Source organism: Gymnoscopelus braueri (assembly GCF_963280865.1).
Source record: "Gymnoscopelus braueri genome assembly, chromosome: 6".
Lineage (NCBI taxonomy): Eukaryota > Metazoa > Chordata > Actinopteri > Myctophiformes > Myctophidae > Gymnoscopelus > Gymnoscopelus braueri.
In genome coordinates, this window is record NC_137607.1 from 25,769,125 (window position 1) to 25,792,635 (window position 23,511).

At 40.3% G+C, this 23,511-nt stretch overlaps 1 protein-coding gene across 1 annotated transcript in view; it reads right to left on the reverse strand.

The window, feature by feature from the left end:
• The window catches only part of jak1 (Janus kinase 1), a 53,962-nt gene extending 30,451 nt beyond the window's left edge, over window positions 1-23,511 (reverse strand). The window contains exons 1-7 of the mRNA XM_080431976.1: window positions 23,220-23,511; window positions 15,040-15,260; window positions 10,907-11,030; window positions 6,979-7,132; window positions 4,935-5,089; window positions 3,330-3,601; window positions 827-954 (exon numbers count right to left, since the gene is read on the reverse strand). Coding sequence (XP_080288102.1) covers window positions 827-954; window positions 3,330-3,601; window positions 4,935-5,089; window positions 6,979-7,132; window positions 10,907-11,030; window positions 15,040-15,253 — 1,047 coding nt within the window. The 5' untranslated portion in view covers window positions 15,254-15,260; window positions 23,220-23,511. The remainder of the gene's footprint in view (window positions 1-826; window positions 955-3,329; window positions 3,602-4,934; window positions 5,090-6,978; window positions 7,133-10,906; window positions 11,031-15,039; window positions 15,261-23,219) is intronic.

The following is a 23,511-nucleotide window of genomic DNA, read 5'->3' on the forward strand; positions in this document are numbered from 1 at the left end:
ATGCAGAAGGACCATCTACCTGATCTCAAAAACTTTGAATGACCTTTCTGGCCACTTCCCCCTCCTCCCACGCCACCACAAACTTCCCCAGTCCCCATGCTCTCTACTAAAAGTGGTTCCCCCAGATTAAAAGGAAGGGTAAGTGATCTTTTTTGGTTTAAAACAAAAAGTTTTGTGTTAGGTTAAAGGTTAAAGCACTATATTGTGATAGTAATCATTACTAGAGAGTGTTTGTTCAGTATCAGGGGTTCTCCCCGTCTCTCCAGCTCTTTAATAAACAGAAAATACATTTTCAGGTAGGTGACAAAATCTCAGCCAATCAGGAGAGAGTACCCATTTATCAGCTTCATTTTTATAGTGTTCCAGTTCCAATTTTGTCTGCTCATTTCTTAGTGTCATCACTTCCAATTTCACTTGGTTAATCTATATCCTGACTCAGTTCTCTATCCTGATTGGATGAAATTGGTACCTGTCCTGAAAATGCATTTTCTGTTTAATAAAGAGGTGGAGAGACATGGAGATTCCTGTAACTGAACAAACACTCTACATCAATGAGTATTATCAGAATAAATATAGAGCTATTTTATACTTATTTTAACCAAAGAAAATCAATTACCCAACCTTTAATTAAAAATATAAAAAATGTTTCACATTTTGTAAATAGCTTTTGAAAATAGCAGCTCTACAAGTTTGTAGATTGGCCGAAGTATATACTAGGTTTAAAGTGGTTAAACTGAATTTGAAGCTACCCCTTGTAACCCCCTCAAGGACCCCCAGGGGGTTCTCCCAGACCCCACTTGAGAACCACTGCTCTCTCTCTACTCACAGTGGCGGTCTTCTTCCTCCAGCAAATCCCACTGGTCCCGGTGACCATGACCTGCATGTCTTGACTGGTCTCCAGGCTCTGTCCCTGGTTCTGATTCTGGTTCTGGTTCTGCATGTGGTTGTAGTATCCTAAGGAAAAGTTTATGAAACATGACCACCATGATGTAGCATTTCCTTTTTCTAGCACATCCCCTACTTTAGATCATGTCATTATAGGCATTAAAAAATCCACAATTTTAACACATTCACCGCCATTGACGTAGATGTACGTCATTTCAAATCCAACCGTTAGCCGCCATTCACGTAGATCTAAGTCAATGAACCCGAACTCTTTAACAGTCTGCTCAACCAATTGGTAGAGCACATTTTAAGTCACTATTTCTCATTGACAACATTGCTTAACTTAACTCAACCTGATTGAGCCCTTTCTACCATTTGGTTGAGGTATGTTATGGCAAAAAAAGGTCCACCAGATGTCACTGTTTCCCAGTCACATGGATTCTCAGGTAGCCACTTTTTAGGAAGTGAAAATCAATTAATCCACTCCTGAAAGGTGGGATTTTTTTGGTTGAAATTTCAGAGGTAAGATTTTTTTTTTGTCATATTATCATCTCAGAGGTGTTACTGAACCTGATTATGTAGCTTGATACAATAAAAAAAATCTAATAATGGTCTAATAATTTTCTGAAAACATGCTCTACCAAACGGGTTGTTTGTCACTTTATGGTAAGTAGTGAAGCTAAACTAAAGTAATTAAAATGTACTATTTGCTATGGATAAATAGGGCTTTTGCTAATTCAGTGTTGTTAATATAATACATATAATGTTATTTCATTATATTTATGTATTAGTATGATTTTATTCCTATCTAAAAAAACATGCTCAACCAAATGGTTGAATTGTCATTTAATGGTAAAGGTTAGTGGTGCTGAAATAAAAAATGGACTATTTTGATGATCTGTGTGATGAAGAAGATGACCAAACAGATGATGCTGATCAACTCTCACAAACAGAAGAGACTGGGAACATAATGGGAGACATATTTCTCAGTGAATGCATATAAATCAATGTATATGCATGAAACTTTTACCATTACCATAAAGTGACATCTCAACCGTTTGGTAGAGGCCTATATTTGGAAAACTGTTGGGTCTGTTAAAGAAATTATAATTGATAGTTGTTACTATTGCCCCAAATAAATAAAAAATGCAAAGAAATAATTTTTCCAATGCTTTTTTCTTGGGGTGACCTTTAAAGGGTTAAGACCTGGAAAGCATCTGTGTCACGTACTTTTATGAGCTTGTAGATCTGCTATTTTTGAAAAATATTTAGTATTTTTTTAACATTTTTTTTCAAAAAACCCTCGACTCTGACAGAAGGAATGGACGGATGTGACGTCATCCCAAAAAACGTCACTTCAGTCCACTCCTATGTTATGAGTTGTAGAAAAACACATCTAGTCGTATTTCTTCTTTTTTTTGGGTGAAAACAAGCCTTATTCAACGGGCGATAGCAACAAAATGGCCGATCACGGTTACAAAATGTTTGTTCCGGTGGATAGAGGAGACCCTCCCCCAACCCCCAGACACCCTTTGTTTACATCATCGTGTACACATGCGGCTCCCGCGGCTCTCCAGAAATCGTCAATATAAAAGGTAAAAAAAACGCTGGCAGCAGCGGATGAATTAATTAATTAATACCTGGCGATGAATGTGTTAAAAATAGCAGATCTACAAGGTCACAACGAGGCACAGTACGATAAAGCATAAATTACACTATCGTAGAGGTTTGGGTTGTGTAGTTACTTTGCCAGGATGTAACTCCAAATATCGGCGAGATTTCTTCAATAGTTGTTCCGTGGATTAGGAATGTATTTTCCAAAATAGCCTCCCTTTGTTTGCTAAAAGAGTAACGTTTAGACCTGATTCACTGTGCAATGTAAGTCAATGAGGAGCAACTATAGAAGATATCTCGCCAATATTTGGAGTTACATCATGGAAAGGTAACTACACAACCCCAAACCTCTACCAAAACGTCATTTCACTTTAACCCATTAAGGCCTGAGGTTCCGATTCTAAAAATGTCTTCTAAATCCAAACAGATTTCTGAAAAACGTATGTTGATATATCAGTGGTTCTCAAACTTTTTCATGTTGTCAAGGACCGCCAAAATGATATGTACGTATTTGGCCACCGACCCCCATCTGAAAATGGTTTGTTCCAGGGACCCCCTCCCCCCCCCCCCAAAAAAGCAAAGATTTGAGTTAAAAATGTTTGCTCTAAAAATATATATATTCAAAGATTTTTCAAAAATAGCAGATATACAAGCTCATAGCACGGCACTGAGTGCCGTGCTATGAGCTTGTAGATGTGCTATTTTTTAAAAATCTTTAAACTATTTAAACCGTTCCCGGTTTAAATGGGTTAAGTGATCAAGACATTACCTCCTTACAATACCTAACAACTTCTAATAAGTGTGTGTGTCCGCTCTTGCCACACTCTTACCTTGGTACCCGCCGTTGGAGAGTACTTCGCCTTCCTGGGTGACGGTGAGCGAGATGGGCTCCAGCAGCTCGCTGCCCAGGCCGCTGGTGAGCCCCTCCAGCGTGGCCAGGTACTTGATCTTCAGGTCGTACTGCGTGATGTTGCTGTCGTGCACCGTGCGCTGGTTGAACTCGTTGAGGAAGTTCTTGAAGACGTTGTTGATGCGCATGCGCGTCAGGACGTTGCGCTGCTTGATGTTTCGGTTCAGCGACTCTGGGATGTAACGCTTGTAGCTGGGGATGAATGGAAGCAGAGACATAGTTTTAAAGAAATGACAGCTGCCTCGCAGCAATTGGGCAAAAGTTACAGAGAGAGGAAGACCGAAGAAGAGGAATACAATTAAGAGAGGAGGAAGAACAGGAAGAGGAAGTAAAAGAAGAAGAGGAGAAGAGGAGGATGATGACAAAGAAGAGGAGTGAAAGGAAGAAGAGGAAGCAGAAGTTTAAAGAACATATTTTCAGCACTGGGCTTGAACTCACAACCTTTGAAACCATAGGCAGAATGTGAACAGGTTGTACCAATGGAGGGAGCAGCAGCTATACTAAGCTAGGTTTTCAAACCAGGGCAAATCAAAATCTCAAGGCACACCTGTATTCATACGTGTGTGTGTGTGTGTGTGTGTGTGTGTGTGTGTGTGTGTGTGTGTGTGTGTGTGTGTGTGTGTGTGTGTGTGTGTGTGTGTGTGTGTGTGTGTGTGTGTGTGTGTGTGTGTGTGTGTGATTGTGTGAGTGTGTGAGTGTGTGTGTGTGTGTGTGTGTGTGTGGGGGTGTGTGTGGGGGTGTGTGTGGGGGTGTGTCTGGTGGGAAATGGAAGAAAGGATGTACGGACAAAAGAATGGGTTAGACGAGAGAACTGAATAGAGGATGAGGGTATTGTACGCGAAGGTCAAGGGTGCCCTGGTAAGATCGGGTGTCGCCATCATCCTTTACTCTCATTACCATTGGTGCATGTGGCATGGCGACAGCTTAACTCCAGAGTGCAACCTTTTAAGAGCTAAACGCACCCCTTCTGTTGCAGCTACTGTTATGGTGTGTTGTTAAAATTAATGTGCCATTACAAAATGAACAGATGTTTCAAGACTGTGTGTGTGTACATACACGTTTGAGTGTTTATACTTGGTTTGCACGCCGTTTTGCACACCAAACATAGCAGATCTGCAAGCTCACAAGGCGTTGCAGTGCGGCGTGTTATGAGGTTGTATATTGGTCATTTTTGATGTGTGACACCAGCACGCAACAAAGTATAGATCAGCCTTAAAGGAGTAGTTCACCCAAAAAAATACTTATTTTCTATCAATTACACACCCCATGAAGCATGTAATTCACTGCGATTTTTTTGTTTTTCTCTCATTCCTAAGCCAATAATTTAATGACCGGCGGAAAGATGCTAATGTATCCGGTAGGAGACTCAAAGAGTCTCCTTTCAGTCTCCTACCGGAGAGAATTATTGTCTTAGGAATGCGACCAAAAAATCTGCATGAATTCAATGCTCCATGGGGTGTGTAATTGATAAACTAAGTAAATTTTGGGATGAACTACTCCTTTAACAATGTGTGTACTACTTTACCTGATGTCGGGGACGGTGTCCAGTCCATGGTACTTTGTATAGTGAGTGATGGCTAACACAGCCATGCCCAGACACTCGTTTTCTATCTCGTGTTGTTCTGCCTCGGTCTGGGACGTCCTCACCGGGGCCAAACCCCTATGGAAGTCATGTTGGCCCTAGAGACACACACACACACACACACACACACAGATATTTATACACAAATAAACAAGGGCAGAAACCTTGTTTTTATCTCCGGTCTGATGCCCTCTTTCCGTCAAGGTATGGGAAGCTTTACCAGGCTACCAAGTCTCCACACTTGAATAAAGTCAGAATTGCTCTTCACAAAATCGTATTTACGTTGACACTTTTAACCTTTTCTGGTCCTCTTTTAACAGAGATGGGCACCCAAGCCTTAGCTGCAATTGTGCAATTATTTTTGCTGTCATTAAATGACAATAAAAAAATATGGTGTCTCAAGTGTAAAGATTTGACCAGCCTTATAAATTGTACTGGTCAAATATTGACACCTGCTGTTGTTGGTAACTTAATTTCCTTCATTCAGTACCTCCCACCTCACAGTTTTTTTGGCTAGTTATATCACCCTACTAAATGAAGGGAGGGGACTTTCTGACAGACTTACTCTCCATCATAACCACTAATTATGAGAAAGTTTAGGAGACTTAGATATCCACAGAGACATCCAGGACAATAAACCTGCACCCGAGTTCTTCGAGCTTCGACAGTACTTAACATGTCGCTGGCATACTCTACACCTATACCTATCAATACGGTCATACTCTAAATCTAATTATTGCTCATGGTTCCACTCCAGTAAATCTCCAGAGCATCAACAGGTATGTCTCTGACCATGCTGCTGTCCTCATTAATATTCCTCTAGCGCCTGCTGTCTCTACCCTGAGAGGCTCTCAACGCCTTTTGACCCATCACTCTACAGACCATGGTGACTTTATGCAACACCTATCAGGCTTCTCAGCAGCTTGATCCAGTAGATTGAAGATTCCTCATGTTCCGTGGAGGTGCTAGCTACTAGATTTATGCAACGATGCGCTGCCATCAATGGACACTAGTAACCCCTTAAAATCTCAAAAGCCTCTCCTGCGTCAATGAAACCTCCACCATGGGTTAATGACCACGTCCAGAGTATAAGAAGGGCATGTATATGGTATACTGAATGCACATGGAAACCTTCCAAATTACTGTGTGCTTTTACTGCCATTAAAGTACATTTAAAAAGAGTTGTGCATCATAATAGGGGGCCATGTCCACAAAAATAGTTTTTTGAGATGCCAGCGCTTTTCTCCCATGAATTTCTATGGTCAACATGCACTGGAGCACTCCTCTTCCCAGCGCCACACCTCACGTTTCAGCGCTCTTAGCGTCCATCGCAAGCCCCCAGAACCGAGAGGGAGCAGTGAAGCGCACTGGACATGGTGGCCGATCATAGGTACTCCATCTTATAACGGCTGGGGTCAGAAACATGAAAGAGCTAAAACGGTTTCGACCAATGGGCTAGACGCACAAGCTTGCGCACGGAGGTGAGACTACTGCGCATGCGAGACGACGCATAGAGTGACGCAAAACGCATCACATAGGCCCCAAATAGGCCCTGCCCGGCACACATTTCCCTACCCGGAAGAAGGGGTGAAAAGGGAATACGCGCTGGGTGAGCAACTCCAAATGAATGGGTGGGGATTTTCGTTACCCCTCTATTATTTTTTAACTCTGGACATGATAACTGAAGCTCTCCTCCACTCAAATACGCTTTCTGTGGACACAGCCCTAGAAAGAGTATTGATTCAAATCATTCATTACTTTTTCCAAAGATGTACTTTGAGCAGAGAAAAGTGTGAAAATTCTCAAAAATTTGACAATTCAGAATCACATAATTCTATACATGTACATCCAAAACTGTTGGATCGATCTCTGCAAGTGATACCTAATTGTGTAGCTCTGATCTTATACTTTAATCTACTTCACAGGATGAAATGTGTTCACAGTTCACACAAACAAGAACAAAAACTATTATGTCACGAACACACACCTGAGCGAACAGGTAGCCGAGAGACGCAGCATCCAGTAAGGGTGTTCCTTCCGGTGTCTTCTGTGGGCTGAGTCCTCCTCTGAGTTTACTGATGCAGTGTCTCCACACTGGAGAATCTCCGGCAGTGGTGCCATGCCAGTTGGCAAAGTAGAACCTAATAGGGGAGAGACAGAAGACCAGTCAGAAAGTGAGAGAGAGAGAGAGTGTGTGTGTGTGTGTGTGTGTGTGTGTGTGTGTGTGTGTGTGTGTGTGTGTGTGTGTGTGTGTGTGTGTGTGTGTGTGTGTGTGTGTGTCTTTTTTTTGGTATACTATTTAAATAGTTTTGGGAAGAATGCTGCTAATTGTCCCAAAGTGACTGCAAAAGATTGTTGCTATTGTATTTGTTTCAAAAATCTTTATATCCTATAACTTGTATATAACGTCACAATGTGACATAGCTCTGTTTAACACAATACTGTACCACCTCCAACTGTATATACTTTCCCCATGTTTTTCTTAAATTGTTTTTATTATGTTTTGACACTTGCTTTGGCAATGTAAACGTATGCTTTCTCATGCCAATAAAGCTCCATTGTGAGTGAGTGAGTGAGTGAGTGAGTGAGCGAGTGAGCGAGTGTGTCTATCTGTGTGAGCAAAGGGTGTGCTTCTGTGCAAACCAAGTGCAGCACAGAAGCACACCCTTTGCAAGCAACGCTATGAGAAGAGAGGATGAAGGGACAATACATTTATTTGTGTTTATAGATGTCTAAATGTACTGTATAACCACTTCTTTCACATTGGCCATTGTGTGTGCATGCTCACTTGTAATGTGTGCGCATCACTCAGGCTAAGTCAATATTTGACACCATTTAAATACTCATTTGCCACACTATACCAGCCTTGCCACACACACACACACACACACACACACACACACACACACACACACACACACACACACACACACACACACACACACACACACACACACACACACACACACACACACACACACACACACACACACACACACACACACACACACACACACACACACACACACACGCCTCTCACTCAGCTCTAGAATGTGAGTTAATTATGCCAATGAGCAAACTACCTCCACGCTACATAGCACCTACTGTCAGCTCACAAAGCACTAGGGCTGGACATTGACAGGTAACTCACGATACAATACGTAGCCTGATACAGGAGTCACAATGCGATACATATTCCGATACAATACGTTTGCCGATATGACACAAATGGGCCAAAATGCCCACAAGATAAAGCCAAAATAATCTTCCAAAACATGGGCTTTGCAGGGGCTAGCTTTACTTTCACTGCCATGTTCCATGCCCTCTCCATTCTCCTCACTCCTTTCTCTCACTACATTGTAGAGGGATCTCCCTTTTATTAAAAACAAATGAAAAAACAATCAAACAAAATTGATGCTGGCTAACTATAAGATATGATACAATAGGGGCATGACTGATATGTATCCCGATATTCAATATGTTGAGCACAGCCCTACAATGCAGTCACACATTTTTTTTTTCCCAGCGGAAGAGAGGAGCACTCGTTTGGTTCACATAAGTCCTGTTTTGGTCGGAACAGGAGAATTATTTGCATTCCAATTCCATAAATGCTCCCAATTATATTTTGATGCGGATTGCAGTGAAATGTGTTGACCACATTCATGCTCCCTGGATGATGACCCCAGTTTATATTGGTGACTCCATTACATTCTTCTAGTGCCACCATCAGGCTAAGATGTCAACTGTGCACTTGAGATATCTCATAATCTAATAGATTGCAGGAAGAATCCTACTGACTTTGGCCTTTACTTGTGTTAATCCTTTGAATATACAATATACCACCCTTTAAAAAAAGTTTCATAATACACATTTCCCATTTGCTTTTTCTACATTTTTAATCCCATTAGTGAGGATGGCAATTTCAGACTGTTTAAACCACTTTGGGAGTAATGGGTAGCAGGCTGTCTTGCACACTCTTAGTCCTGTTAAATTAGTCTGTTGGTTGCACCAAATTTGTCATCAATAATGTACAGCAAACTATATTATCCCTGGTGCATGCATAGATTTAAACACCACATTGCTGACCATTATGTGTGTGTCTCTACAAACATCTCTGAAATCCTTCTGTAGTGACCATGAATAGAAACACAAACTGTTGCAAGAAATAGCTAAATCTTCATGCCTCTGTGACAAATTTCCCACAGCGCATCTGAACGATATACAGGTATTAAAATCACTTCGCTGGTTGTACACTAATTCTTCAGTGTCTCGAGGCGACAGAACGAGCTGCCAGCTACGTTGTTGCTGGACAGATTCATTGATCAGATTACTGAGTGGCCGCGGTCAAGCCATCCGAAGTATTTTGAGGCATGTAGCCCTGAGACCACCCATCCGAAGTTCTGATTGACCTCATGTTTTTTGTTATAACCTAGCCTGTTGGACAAAAGTTCACATGTCGGATGGAGCATGTACTTAATACTTGACCACAAAAGTCTGTTTGTTAGTAGACTGCAGTACAGTATGCAAAACAGACTCCAGCACAACACAACACAGACTTGGATAACTACACAAAGTATACTACTTGCGCACACACCACCCAAGCTTTGCTTTGTCTCTCACCACACTTGCACAACTCTCCTCCCAGCTATTGTCAAAGTAAAGAAAGTGAACAGAGAGAGGAAGTAAGGGGGTGTGTGTGTGTGTGTGTGTGTGTGTGTGTGTGTGTGTGTGTGTGTGTGTGTGTGTGTGTGTGTGTGTGTGTGCGAGATTTAACTTTTCCTTAACCGCCTCTTTGTATTACATTTACCAAATTGTTACAATTACCAAATAGGACTAATGTTGAAAATAGTCATTGATATACATGGTGCAAACTCCCGATACACAACTTTCCTTCTATCCGTATCACAGGTCCTTCCAAAGTCAGAGTCGGGCATTCAGTCCCAGTACCAAATTAGTGATGTGTTGTCAATCATTCGACCAAATGGGGGGAAAGTACTACCTTGTCTTCACACCTCAGCTAACTGATTCCTAATTTTGTAATGTGGGAAAACATCTATTATCTACACCTGACAGAGTTTAAGAGATGTTGCTCAATGGTAGTAATCTTTGTCAGTATTTTTGTTGAGCAGCACCTGGGATAACACAAAGGTATGTTCACATCTACAGTAATGTGCCTCAACCCACCCGTTGCTATATCATGATCTTATCTTACAAACAGAGCGAGTGCCAGCCTAACACATATGTCGGCTGCTTGCACAAATCTTCTTCAGCTATGTCCAACGGCGCTGTTGTGTTGTGCAGCTGCAGCCATTTCAATAATGTGTTTTCTCCAATTTCCCAATGAGAAACGGCTTAGACAGCAGCCCATTCAACAGTCTGAATGAGTCCACAGTCTGGCCCTGCTGATTGGTGTGCTTTAAATGGCTGCAGTGGTGTTATGTGGTTGGAACTTTGTGAGCACAGTCAATTGTGTTTTGGAATAACATTTTTAAAAAGGGTTTTCTTTTTCCCACGTACTGTATATGTTTAGCCTTTATGGCAATGAATACATTACTAACCAACAGTAAACAACTGATCTAGTGGTAGTAGAATTATATGTGCATTCCTGTAGCAGTGTATTATATTATGTATATGAATGAATGGATGGATGATTGTATATATTATTTAGTCCCCTTTAGTTATTTTGGTGTATTTGTGTATATTTGCACATAATGTGAAATCATGTTATATTTAACACATGATCCTAACTATTAGGAGCAGTGGGGAATTGCCATCGTTTCTTGAGAACAATCAAAGAATGGAATAACTGATTAAATCTTATAATAATAATATAAAAAATTTACAAGGATGTCAGTGGAGAATCGTTTGGACATATATGGCATTTACGAGAACCAATGACATTCCACTCCTCTCACCTCATGCGATAGTGCAGCTTGATGCTGGTCTCATCCGTGATCTTGAACTCGTGGTTGGGTGGGTACCATAGGCTAGTGATCTCATCATACAGCGCAAACAGGTTATGGCACAGCGGAGAGATTTCTGGAAAAACAGAGGGAAGGCAGAGTAAAGGAAGAGGATATCAATATTGAGAACAAGCCTCTTTTCCATTCTGTCAATTTGGCCCTCGTCCAATGGCAAACCACCAGTCCAGAGTACACATTTTGAACACTGTTCAAGCAATAAAACTGCATCGTTTCATCATTTTTCATTAGGGTACACACATACTGTATACACATCAGGTTTTTTCTTGCATTTAATATTTTATTTTTAGGTGAGCCGCTACAGCATTCTAGGAGAAAAGGAAAAAAATGCAGTAGAAGAGTGAGTCTAATGGTTTGCTCTCCCTGTCGAAACTTCAGCTATTGATAGTAAGTTATTACTATATGTGTGCAGTTTGTGGGGGAAAAAAGCCACCAAAATCACAATGAGCCTCATTCATAACACATGTGTAGAAATGGAAAGGTAAACATAAGTTTTTACATGCATACATCATCAACTACAATCCAGCTTTCACACTCTTCATGAGTTTCACTTTCACGCTGTGCTTGTTTTATGACCGAAGGTAGTTTTTGTTTCATGACATCATGAAACAATGTCTTGGTTGACTTCACAGCCCAGCAACACCAGTAGCGATGCATTTGCGTCACCGCCACCGATGTTGTCATTTTGACGTTTGACCTAGTCCAACACAGGTAGTACTAGGTAGTGCGCTTTTCTTTCTAATCTGAGAGCATTAGAAGAGGCACAATATTCATAGGTTACGCATACGTACAAGCTACAGATTAATTTGTCCACATCCGTGCTGCTAGTGTTTTTTAACCCATTAAGACCTGGAACGTATCAGAGTCACTTTAGATTTCTTTGGCTATTCAAAAATAGCAGATATACAAGCTCATAGCGCGGCACCGAGTGCCGCGCTATGAGCTTGTAGATCTGCTATTTTTGAAAAATCTTTGAAAAATCTTTTGGATTTTTTTCCAAAAACTGTTATGATTTAGATTTTTTTAAAGAATCGCCTCAGGTCTTAATGGGTTAAAGATATTTTTGGGTCTTTTCTGCCTTCTGCCGGAAACAGGGAGAGAGAGAGACAGGGGGTGACACGCGGCAAAGGCCGTCGGGCCCGCATACCACAGCATTAGAGCCGTGGTATGCGCCTTAACCACTAGGCCATCGGCGCCCCATAGTGTTGTTGTTTCTTTTTCTTTTCTGCACAATTGTTTGGTCATTATGCCTGTGAATTCCTCCCCACACACATGTTTGTGTGTTGTTACTGTACTGGTGTTGTATCCTACTGACTCACCTGCCAGTGAGGAGCCCCCACCGGGAGGACGAAGAGCCTCCGTCCTACTCCTCCCACCCAACACTCCCTGCACACAGGTGGGCACCCAAGCCCGTAAAGGAACGTACAGTGACAAACATCACCCTCCCCACCCGCCACATTTTTCAGATCATCATGTCAACATTGCGGGGGTGGGTTTTTTGCTTGAACGCAATGCAATGCAGACGCAGATTTTTAAGATTTCACTTAATTGAATATAAGCTAGAAATGTCTTCTAAGGAAACTCTTAACCCATTAAGACCTGAGGCGATTCTTACAAAAAATCGAAATCCTAACAGTTTTTTGAAAAACAATCTAAAAATAAAAATTCAAGATTTTTCAAAAATAGCAGATCTACAAGCTCGTAGCGCGGCACTCGGTGCCGCGCTATGAGCTTGTATATCTGCAATTTTTGAATAGCCAAAGACATCTAAAGTGACACAAATGCGTTCCAGGTATCAACTTAACCTAAGACGCTTCATGCAAACAGCCACAATAAAAAAAAATGCAATTTGATTCGAATAATTAGACTAGGTCCAAAACTGTACTCCTGCGAGTCAAGTACTGTATGAGTAAGCTCTCCCTTCAGTGTTTCGCTTTCTCTTCTTCTCACATACACACTCTTTCCATCTTTCTGTCCTCCTTTCTGTCTAGTTAGTATATTGTTCTACAATTTAGGACCAATTTCCGGAATTTCCCCTGGTGAGTGAGTGAGTGAGTGAGTGAGTGAATGAGTGAGTGAGAGAGAGAGAACTTTTCCTTACCCGCCTCATTCAAATCTAATCTTTAACAGTCAGGCCAGAGGCCATACAGTCATGTTTCTAATATAATGTCAACAGAACTACTGCAACTTGTACTGCATCTGTGAACAGATGTTCCATGTGTGTGATCTGAGCAGTTAGAACTTCCCTATCTTTCCAACTCCCCACAAACTCGTTTCACTTTCATTTGTTCTTCCTTCACCAACATCTAAACTTTCCCATGTGGCATTGACACACCCCCAGAGCCAGTGACATGTATTGTCACATAACCTCAAAATAATCATCTATTTTCAAAACATCCAGACCAATTAAGTTTGCGACTGTAATGCAATCACATATACTGATTACCACTTAGATTTTCAAAGCTTAACTGAATAAGCTCTTACTGTATTCCATTAGTGGCCAGTGACAGATTCACACACAAGGACGGGCAACATTTGCAACGCAGACAGAAAGACAATGAGACAGTCACAGGGATCACACACTGTGACAGTCCCAAACAAATCAATCAATTAGTAAACAAATCAATTAGGGAAACGGACAAAACAGACAAACATGCAGATACTGTAGTAATGGCAGCAGATAGATGGGGCAAAGACATTTAATGCCATAATATCCTCTTTACACATGTGACCCTGCTTTAAAAGCCCTCACAAAGCAGAGGTAAATAATCAAATTCGCATACTACTTTTTAATCAATATTTCGCATCAATCTTGCATACTACTGTTGCTAGTGTTAGGTCTATAGGCAGGCCTGACAATATTTGGGTATATATACACACGTAGGGTGTTCAACAAGTGCCGGTCAGATAGCTGTACTACTTTTACAACCGGCTAACTTGTTAATTGCATTTTTGTGAGCTGCATGCTGACTCTGATCATCCTCTTATTGATGTACCATAAGGAGCCTTGAGCAGAACCTACTAAAGGAAAATAAAAGATCAATTGATACTCAGTGCTTGTTACGCGTGCCTGTCAGACACCTGACATATTTCTGAAATTTGCTTCATCAAATGGGTTTCTGCCTGCCTCAACCTGGTGTCATGTTGACTATTGATCAGCACGAGCAGGCATGAGTTATAATTATTTGCGTCCAGGTGATGTGCACCGAAAATATCTACAAGCCCACAACGCGTCACGGCGTGTTGAAACATTCACTCATTGCATTTGTAGCTGTAACATTGATGCACAGTGTCACGTCAGTCATACTTGTAACAGTAACATTACATTTGTAAAGTTACTGTTGCGTGTCATGTCAGTAATTACAACACAGTAGGGATGGGACGATATGAAAATTACATGTCACGATTAACAATATTATCAAAATATACTTAAAACTAGGCTAATCGCTTTGTGTAGAGTGAAATAAGAGCGTACCAAATGCACTCTTCATAGGTCCGTTTTATCCCGTATAGAGTGGTACTGAATTTGCAGAATTTTGCAGCAAAAGCTAATTCATCCTTGTGAACTTGACAATAAATGAAAATCTCTGTGATACGATTATTGTGAGCGTTTCTTTACCACGATAATACCGATGATCGTCCCATACCTACAACACAGTAATAATAATGTATTAATTATAACTTTATGAACAGACATGACTAGGAATAGTCAAGTCAATACGTTAATCACTTTAATCCATTCATTTTGGAAGCACTAGGGCTTTGACGAAAATTCTGAACATGATGGCAGCAGTTAATTGCAAAGCAAAAAGCACAGCAAAGACGATTGGCATGTCGGTAACTGCCTCGGACAGATCAACTAGTAAAATACTGAGTCGTTCATCCCTAGCGATACCCCAACTTTACTACAATACCACAACAAAACTTTAAACTACAATACCGGTAATGAGACAACAGATACAACTGATCCTCATAGATGCTCATTTCTTACAAAGAGTTACCTTAAGAAATAATACCAGCAACTAATTAAGGACTGAATCTAGTGCATAAACAGGAAAGAGACTGACCACATTCCTTGGCAGCTTCGACGCAGAGGTCCTCGGCAGTGTGGCAACCTTGTAAATAAACCAGCTGTTTTTTTTCCTCTGGGAGGTAGAAGTGGATCTCCAGGCCCCTCAATGCAGAAGAGGAGGGGGAGGAGGACAGCTGGGCCCTCTTGCTGGACCTCCTCATCTTCCCACACAGTTGCCTGCTCAGCTCCATTATCCACAGAGTTGGCATTCAGAAGCTGGACAGAAAAGGACAGAGGGAAGAGTGTGGCAGTGGTCTCCGTTTTCATTCACGTTCAATTACAGTTTTCATTTCAACAATGAAAGTTTGATTCAAACAGGAATATAAAACAGCACAGGTAAAGATATAAAACAGCACAGGTAAAGATATAAAACAGCACAGGTAAAGATATAAAACAGCACAGGTAAAGAGAGCAGAAGATCCTCTAGTGTTTTAGACTATTCCAACTAAGCGCTGATAATGAATCACCAATAATAATAATAATAATTATTATTATTATTGTTACTAGGTCAATGCCTGTTTTGAAGGTTTGAGTTAAAAATGTTTGCTTTAAAAAATACAAATTCAAAGATTTTCAAAAAATGTCATGATCTAAAAACAAATACAGTACAAGCTCATTGGGCAGCACTCGGTGCCGTGCTATGAGCTTGTAGATCTGCTATTTTTGAATAGCCAAATAAATCTAAAAATGCCACGGATGCGTTCCCGGTCTTAATGGGTTAAGTGCAGTACCCATTATCATTGTACTTGGAGGCCAGTCTATGACATCACATTTATGACATCGCCCATCCGACCACATCTCTCCCTCAGGTCCTCAGTGATACACAAGCCAGTCTGAGGTTGATACAGTTCTCGAGATATGTGGGGGAAACACTCACTCACTCACAGAGATTCTGTGCATTTATTATTATTTATAAGTATTATTATTATTATTATTAAACAATAATTGTATTTATTTAGACTGTTTATGTTGGAAGGACAGGACAACGGAATGTAACCAATAACTTCTGATGCCAGGCTAATTTATCCAAGGGAAGCATTTATATCTTTACAATAAACAGCTCTGATTTTACGGTGTTCCCATGGGTGGTGGTCCTCTGGGCCAGGGTAGAGGGTATAGTGTGTACTAGTTTCATCATGAGCTATTTTTCACATTAATGATGATGAACCGCTGTGTGTGGTTGTCTCTGTCTGTGTGAGTCATGAGATGGAAATATTGCTGAAATGGATGTACAGATGATAGAAGCTTAGGGGAATTATTAAAACCCTGTGTGTCTGGTTCAAGCTAATTAATCACCTTTGCAGTTTTAAGTGAACATAGATAGACGCATGTGTGTGTCTGTCCATAACTCTGTGTGTGTGTGTGTGTGTGTGTGTGTGTACGTGCGTTACAGTAGGCATTGATACTGTGGTGACCTCACATCAGCCTGATGAGTCATAACACACTCGCCACACTTTGTACTACACACACACACACACACACACACACACACACACACACACAGTGTGATGACCTCGGTAAACCCACAGAAATCAGCTGAAATGACGTCAATTACTTAACACACACCTACAGTGCTGGGGACATTAACATGATACCCAGATGCAGATCAATGCAGTGCGGGGGCAGCCAGGAAGTCAGGAACCATTAGTTTAATGTTTTTTTTCTGAACGGTCTGTCGCACTTCAGCCACACAATACAGGTAGGACTAGGGCCTTCACCATCGTGACATTTTACTTGACAATTGTCATTCAAATAATTGTGATTAACGATTTAGTTTTTGTTCTTGGTATTGAACATTGGAACATATAAATAGAAATTACCTTCCTGCTTTTAGGCTTCGTAAATAAAAATTGCACAGGGCTGATATGACAAATAACTTAAATATACAAAGAAATAACTGACGAAATAGGCCAGAAAAAGCCATGCATTTAATAATTTTATACCTTCAAAACTTTTCAAAAATAGCGTAAATAGACGGTCTACAGTACAAGCACACAACGCGTCACATCACGACATGTTGTGAGCTTGTAGATCTGCTATTCGCTACTTTTCAACAGATTAATTTCAAATGAATGGAAGCGATTGACGATTATGCAAAATAATTGCGATAATCTCAACTAATTGTGATTATGTAATAATTGTGACAACTTGACAAGACTAAATACAGACCATCTTTTGCTTCAACGAGGGCAGTAGCAATATGTCTTTCCACCAGTGGAGATGCAAACAAAAAAACTGCTTTATTAGTACCTGACCAGTCTGTCTTGCTTTATTACTAAACACCAAGGTGTTTAGTATCTGCGTTCACTTAACTTCAGGATCTTCTACACTAATTTCGAAAAACTCAGACCAAGGGGAGGTCAAAGCCACCAATTCAATGTACGAGATACAGAAACAGAAACAGACACCTGCTTGACAAGAAGCTTTACTGCAAACTCAGTCAGCTTGGATCCTACTGCTCAATTTAAACAGGAGGTCGGTGCTGTTCTCAATCATTCTTGAACCAGTGGGACATAAACCAAACAATAATTTGACTTTCTGACTAACAAACAAATACGGCCACCTACTGATCAATATATTACCCAAAATACAGAAGAGCCTCCATTCCTCCATCACCCTCTGGCCACAACGGAACCAATTTGAGCATATTGATCATTTTGGACTCTGAGACACCTGAGATACCTGGAACTTCAATCACTGCCTGACTACACGACTTTTAGACATATCTGATTTCCTTTTCAAACTTCTGAAGACTTCCATCTATAGAAAATATAGATTTCTTAGTAATGTTAGATGTCACCTCCCTCTCTATACCAAGGGAATCTATGCAGAACTTATATTCTTCTACCTCAATCAAAGAGGAACAAATTCCTCCAAGAGATTATTTGGTAACACTGTATATTAAAGTCAGGTCTATAATGCATTATAAGAGCATTTATAATGCATTATAATGCGCTTTTAAGGCACTATAACACTCATTATAAATGTTTATAATCATGTATGACAACTTATAACTTATTTCAACTACTTTTTTCATTTATTTTTTTTAAATTGGGGGGAAGAAATAATAATAAAAAAAAATAACAATCCATACAAACATCTATTGTTTGTTACACAGATACATTGATTGATCATATTCCTTATCGTTAGGAACACTCTGCAAGTCCTGTCTGAGTGTGTGAACTATGTGGATAGTTTGTAAGGCCGTAACGATACTCGATACGTACCGAAAATGAATCGAAATTGGCGTTCGATATCGAAATTACAAGCCATATCGCGATTTTAGCACCATTTCATTGTGTTACTGAGTCCTGTACATGTGGATGTCCGAGGGAAGCCACGTGGCGCTGTTGTTTATCTTTGCATTCCGCGCATGCCTTACATTCATGCTTCATTCAGAGGGGGAATTTTTTTTGCCACAGCCGAGTTGACAAACGGCTGGTCCAGTCCAGTCTGTCATTACCTTTAATTTCCCCCTCTGTCCGGTAAAAATATGACAGCCAACAATCCCAAATTCCCACATAATTTGCGCTCAATATCGAGTGCAGTCGAGGTGACATGAAACTGGCCTTTTCAGTGGTGGAGACCGCTGGATTCTAACGTGCCAAGCAGATTGTATTTGAGAACAAATGTGTTGTTGCCTGCGATGTATGAGAAATGAAGGCAAGAGAACAGTTAATGAATGGCTGAACAATGTAGAATTGATTGCCTTAACTAGAATGGTGTGCTCCTGATGTGACGTACTGTGAGCTTGTAGATCTGCTATTTTTAAAAGATTTTAAAAAGTTATTAATAATAATAATAAATGACATGACATGCCCAAAATATAGAGGCCAGGGGGAGAGTGGTTAAGTCTGTCTGTATTTTGTTAATTTAAATATTTAAAAAGTATTATTAAGTATTAAGAGCTTGAGCCTAAATAATACATTGGATCCATTGGAAGAAAGGATACATTTTTCCCATTCCTGAAAAGTAACGGTTTACAGTGGACATACAAAGTTTCCACCCGACAGCGGTGGGACAGGACAGTGGTTCTCAACCCGTGGGTCGGGATGATTTTTTTGGGGGGGGTCCCCAGATGACAGTGAAGTGACAATTTAAGGACTTTTAAGACCTTCTCCATACCTTTAAAAAAAAGAAAATGAAATGAAAAGATGTACTAAATGTAATGCCTCAACTCCTACAATTCCAAGTTCTTGTCAGGGTGGGGGGTCCCCAGTTCAAATGTGATTATTTTGGGGGGTCACGGCCTGAAAAAGTTGAGAACCACTGGACTAGGACATGTGGTCATACTGTAACTAGTCTAACTACTAGATCAGGAGGATTACTCAAGCTCAGGCTTTCTCAAAGTGGGTGGTCCAGGGGTGCCGCTGAATATTTGGAATTCATCATTATCACTTCAGTTTAACCAGTTAGATCCGCTATACTTAGTGAAACGGACCTAAGTTGCACTTTGCTCAGCTGCACGTTCTTTTTCGATATACACCAAATCTCTCCGTCAAATATAGCCGATCTACAAGCTCACAACGCAGAGTGGGGGAAGTTATTTTCAATCTGTCCTAATGGAAACGGATATTGTCTCAAGTTTTCCTCGTGACATACTGTATCTTAGGGGGAAATATTTACAGTAACTAAAACATTTTTCCTTCCGGTGAAATATTCTCTTTTCTGGCCAAAAAGTGTATTTTAGACGTGAGGTGGGGGGCTCCGAGTGTTCCCACTAAGGAAAGTAGGCTTTCAGCATCTTAAAACTGTTTTGTTTTGGTGAGTAGCGAAAGTGTAATTATTTTTTTCACTACAGACGAGAGGCTGCGGCCACTGCGCTACCGGGGGTGTTCGGGCAACGGCTCGAAAGTAACATAGCGTTATGGAGAACTCCTTCTAACACTATGGACCAGAGCTACAGTAACATAAATGTAAGGTGCTATATAGCAATGTAATTCAGGGGTGCCGTGGATGAAAAAATCATTTACACGGGTGACCTAAACCCAAAAGGTTTGAGAACAACTTAACTTAAGTTGCAAATCCTCCTGCCCCCCAGCCCCATCTCACCTCTTAGCCGAACTGGCATTGGACTGTTGAAGATGGGTAGAAGAGGTGCCGGCAACCTCAAACAAATACTGAAAAGCAAGACATTTTGGAACTTTACCCTAAATACTTTGCTCCTAGTCCCCAGTATAAACGAGGACTTCAAACTACCCTTCCTAAAAGTGATTGCTATCCAGTAGAGTTGGTTGTATTCATTTTTTCTTATAGTGAAACAGTCCACCAAAATTACCAGTATCTATGGTATTACTAGATAATAACAATTTAAAAAAGACAGAAAACATATTGGCTGGAGGCTGCATGTCACAGGCTGGAAATCTCCTCCTGCTGACAGAATTATTAGTTGTTCAGATACTGATACCAGTATTGGAAAGTATTGGCATCCCAATACTGCCTAAATGCTGGATCGGGTCGGCGAGTCTATGCGCCTAACGGCAGCATCTCACACCATTTGTTTTAGTTTCTTATGATGCAAAAAACTGAGATGGAATCTGGACATAAAGGCTGACAACATAGACTGCATTAACACGTTTGCGATTAGTGAACATGTGTTAAGTATTTAGAAGTTCGTCCGTAGACCATCCGTCTCTCTCCTTAGCAGGAATCCTGACTAACTTCTGTTCCTACCTTAACATGTTTAAGTGAGTGTAGTAGACCTAGTGAATCAGCGAGCACACTAAACACAAATGCGAGGCAGAACAATATCGATGAATCGGAACAAGCGTTTTGTAAGTTTTATCAACACAATATTGTCTGGAAATTAAATTATTATATTCTCACTGTCCCTCAAATATTTATACCTACCCTCTATGAAGCATAGGACAAGTCAGCCTATATAAAACTGAAACATGACATAGCAGAGGTGGCGGATGTTTTCCATTCCCCTGCAGGTTTCATGACACGCGCTGCGGTTTATTGTGTCAGCTCTACATAAAAACATAATTTTTTGTTCTTTTCCCTCTGCCAATATGATGCTTTTTTCCAATCATATTATTGTTACAGTATTACTATCATTATTACTTTTATTATTACACACACACACACACACACACACACACACACACACACACACACACACACACACACACACACACACACACACACACACACACACACACGTAAATGGAACTGCAAGTGATGGTTCCGAGATTAAAAAAAATAAGTAAAACGTCAGATGATTGTTGAAATCAGCATATGCAATGAAATCTTGAGAAATGGATGGGTGACAAATTGCCAGTTGAAAAGCACTGACTGTTTTATGAACCCTTTAACTGATTCTCTGATTGGAAATGGTGTGTCATTTTCAGTAGTAGCGTCTACTTTAAGAAACAGGTTCATTTAGCAGAATGTATGTTGTGTTATATAACCTCTCCCCTCTTTTGTTGTGGTGGCAGGAAATGCGATTCTGTGTTGTCCCAAACTAGACCTGCTGATGTGTTGAACAATCAGCATCCTTTTGATCAACTTCTGGCATCCTCATTTAATTTCAACATTTAATATAGCTGATTCGAGTTCACCACACGTCGCTGTATGCCGTCGCATAGTGATGTAGATAGGCCTGACACAATTAATGCATAATCGTCTGATCGCAATAAAAAAAATCTTCTGTATAAATGCAAAAATAGCAGAAATAGTACATTAATATTGATTATTGCCTGGTAGTAGTACTGGGCAGTTATTTGTCATATCTGCCCTGTGCATTTTTTGTTTACAAAGCCTAAAAGGCAAACATGGATGTAATTGTGATTTATATTCCGACGTTCAATGCCAAAAACACAATTGAATCATGAATAACAATTATTTGTAAGACAGTTAATCGTCAACTAAAATGTGGTGATCGTGACAGTCCTAGAAGTAGATCGTAGCTTGTAGATCAGCTATTTTCGGGCAACATTTTTGGGCAACATTGCCCATGGGTTTAGCCCAGTTCATACTAGTTACAATGACAGCGAGAAAGACCAAGTTATATTGCCTTAAGAGGAAAGGAATCTCCTTGACAGCCCCCTGATCTTGTACCTTTGTCTGTTTTTTTTTTTTTTGCAGACAGACAGACAGACAGGTACACTTTACAACTGTCTTTATTCTTATGCAGCAATTCTCAACCTTTCAAGAGCCATAACACAATTCAGCACAATAGCTCAAATCCTGTAACTCTTTACTATTCAAGAAAGGGAATTCAGTTTTAAGCAAATTGAATATTGGTTTTGACCTCCATTCACATGCATACTAGAGAAATGTCAAATGCTCAAATCATTATAAAATATTTCAAAATGGAAATGTTTTTGTTAGACTGTTAGACTGTTCTCAGACTGTCATTTTCATTACATTCAAGAAAAATCCAGTGTGGCCTGTCACTTTTATATAGGCTCATGGAGAAAAGTCCCTATTGTAGGCTAATATGGCCCAATCTGGGAACCCATTCAGTAATCATTGAGAGATTAGTAGGCATTAGCTTATTTACTTTTACTTCATCTGACAACAAGAGATATAGGCTACACACAAACCGATATCAACTTCGCTTTTATAGGATAGTTTGCAACTTTATCTTAATTAGGAAAATGAAAATAAGACTGATGACGCCTGTACAACTTCCTTGTATATTTTAATTGTTTGGTTTGATCCTTCACTTTTAAATTAAATTGACACATACATGCCCTATCAATCGAGCAAGACATATAGATCATATCATAGATATGTAGCTAATTAGGGTAGTCTTCTTACATTTCAAAACTAAGTTAAAGTAACCACCATTGGTATGTACCTGTCTGTCAGCGAATGACGAAATGAGATTTGGGAAACGTGTGTGTGTGTGTGTGTGTGTGTGTGTGTGTGTGTGTGTGTGTGTGTGTGTGTGTGTGTGTGTGTGTGTACTTGGGTTATCTCAGACAGAGTGTGATGGGTCACTAGTACATTAATATTATGCCAGCAGGCTATCCAACATTAGCATGGTGATATATTAGTCACCCAACAACACCCAAGCAATAAAGCGCCACGCAATATGCACTGTACTTGATAATAACCTAGAATTATAACTGTGACTTGTTGTGTGTGTGTACTTTATCAAGCAAATAAGGACAGAGACAAATACGTGAATGTATAAAACAGTTGTAAAAAGGTTTACACACTTACCAGGTAAGTAAGCAATAGTAGCACGCAAGCTAGCCAGACAGCTGGCGAGTTACTTCCGTTTCGTTTTGTACATTAGAAGACAGAGAGGAGCTTCTCAGGCTTCACGTAAAGTCTTATTCGTTGGCTGTGTTATACACAAAAATGTCCGTATGTTCCAAGTACCACTATACCCCCCCCAAAAAAGAGATGAACGACGGCTATTTCCACCCTATTTCTTGTCGTTGTTGCAGTGCTACTTTGACAGCGGACGCAGTATAATCTTCTAACCCTTCCTGACAAGCAACGTCCCAAT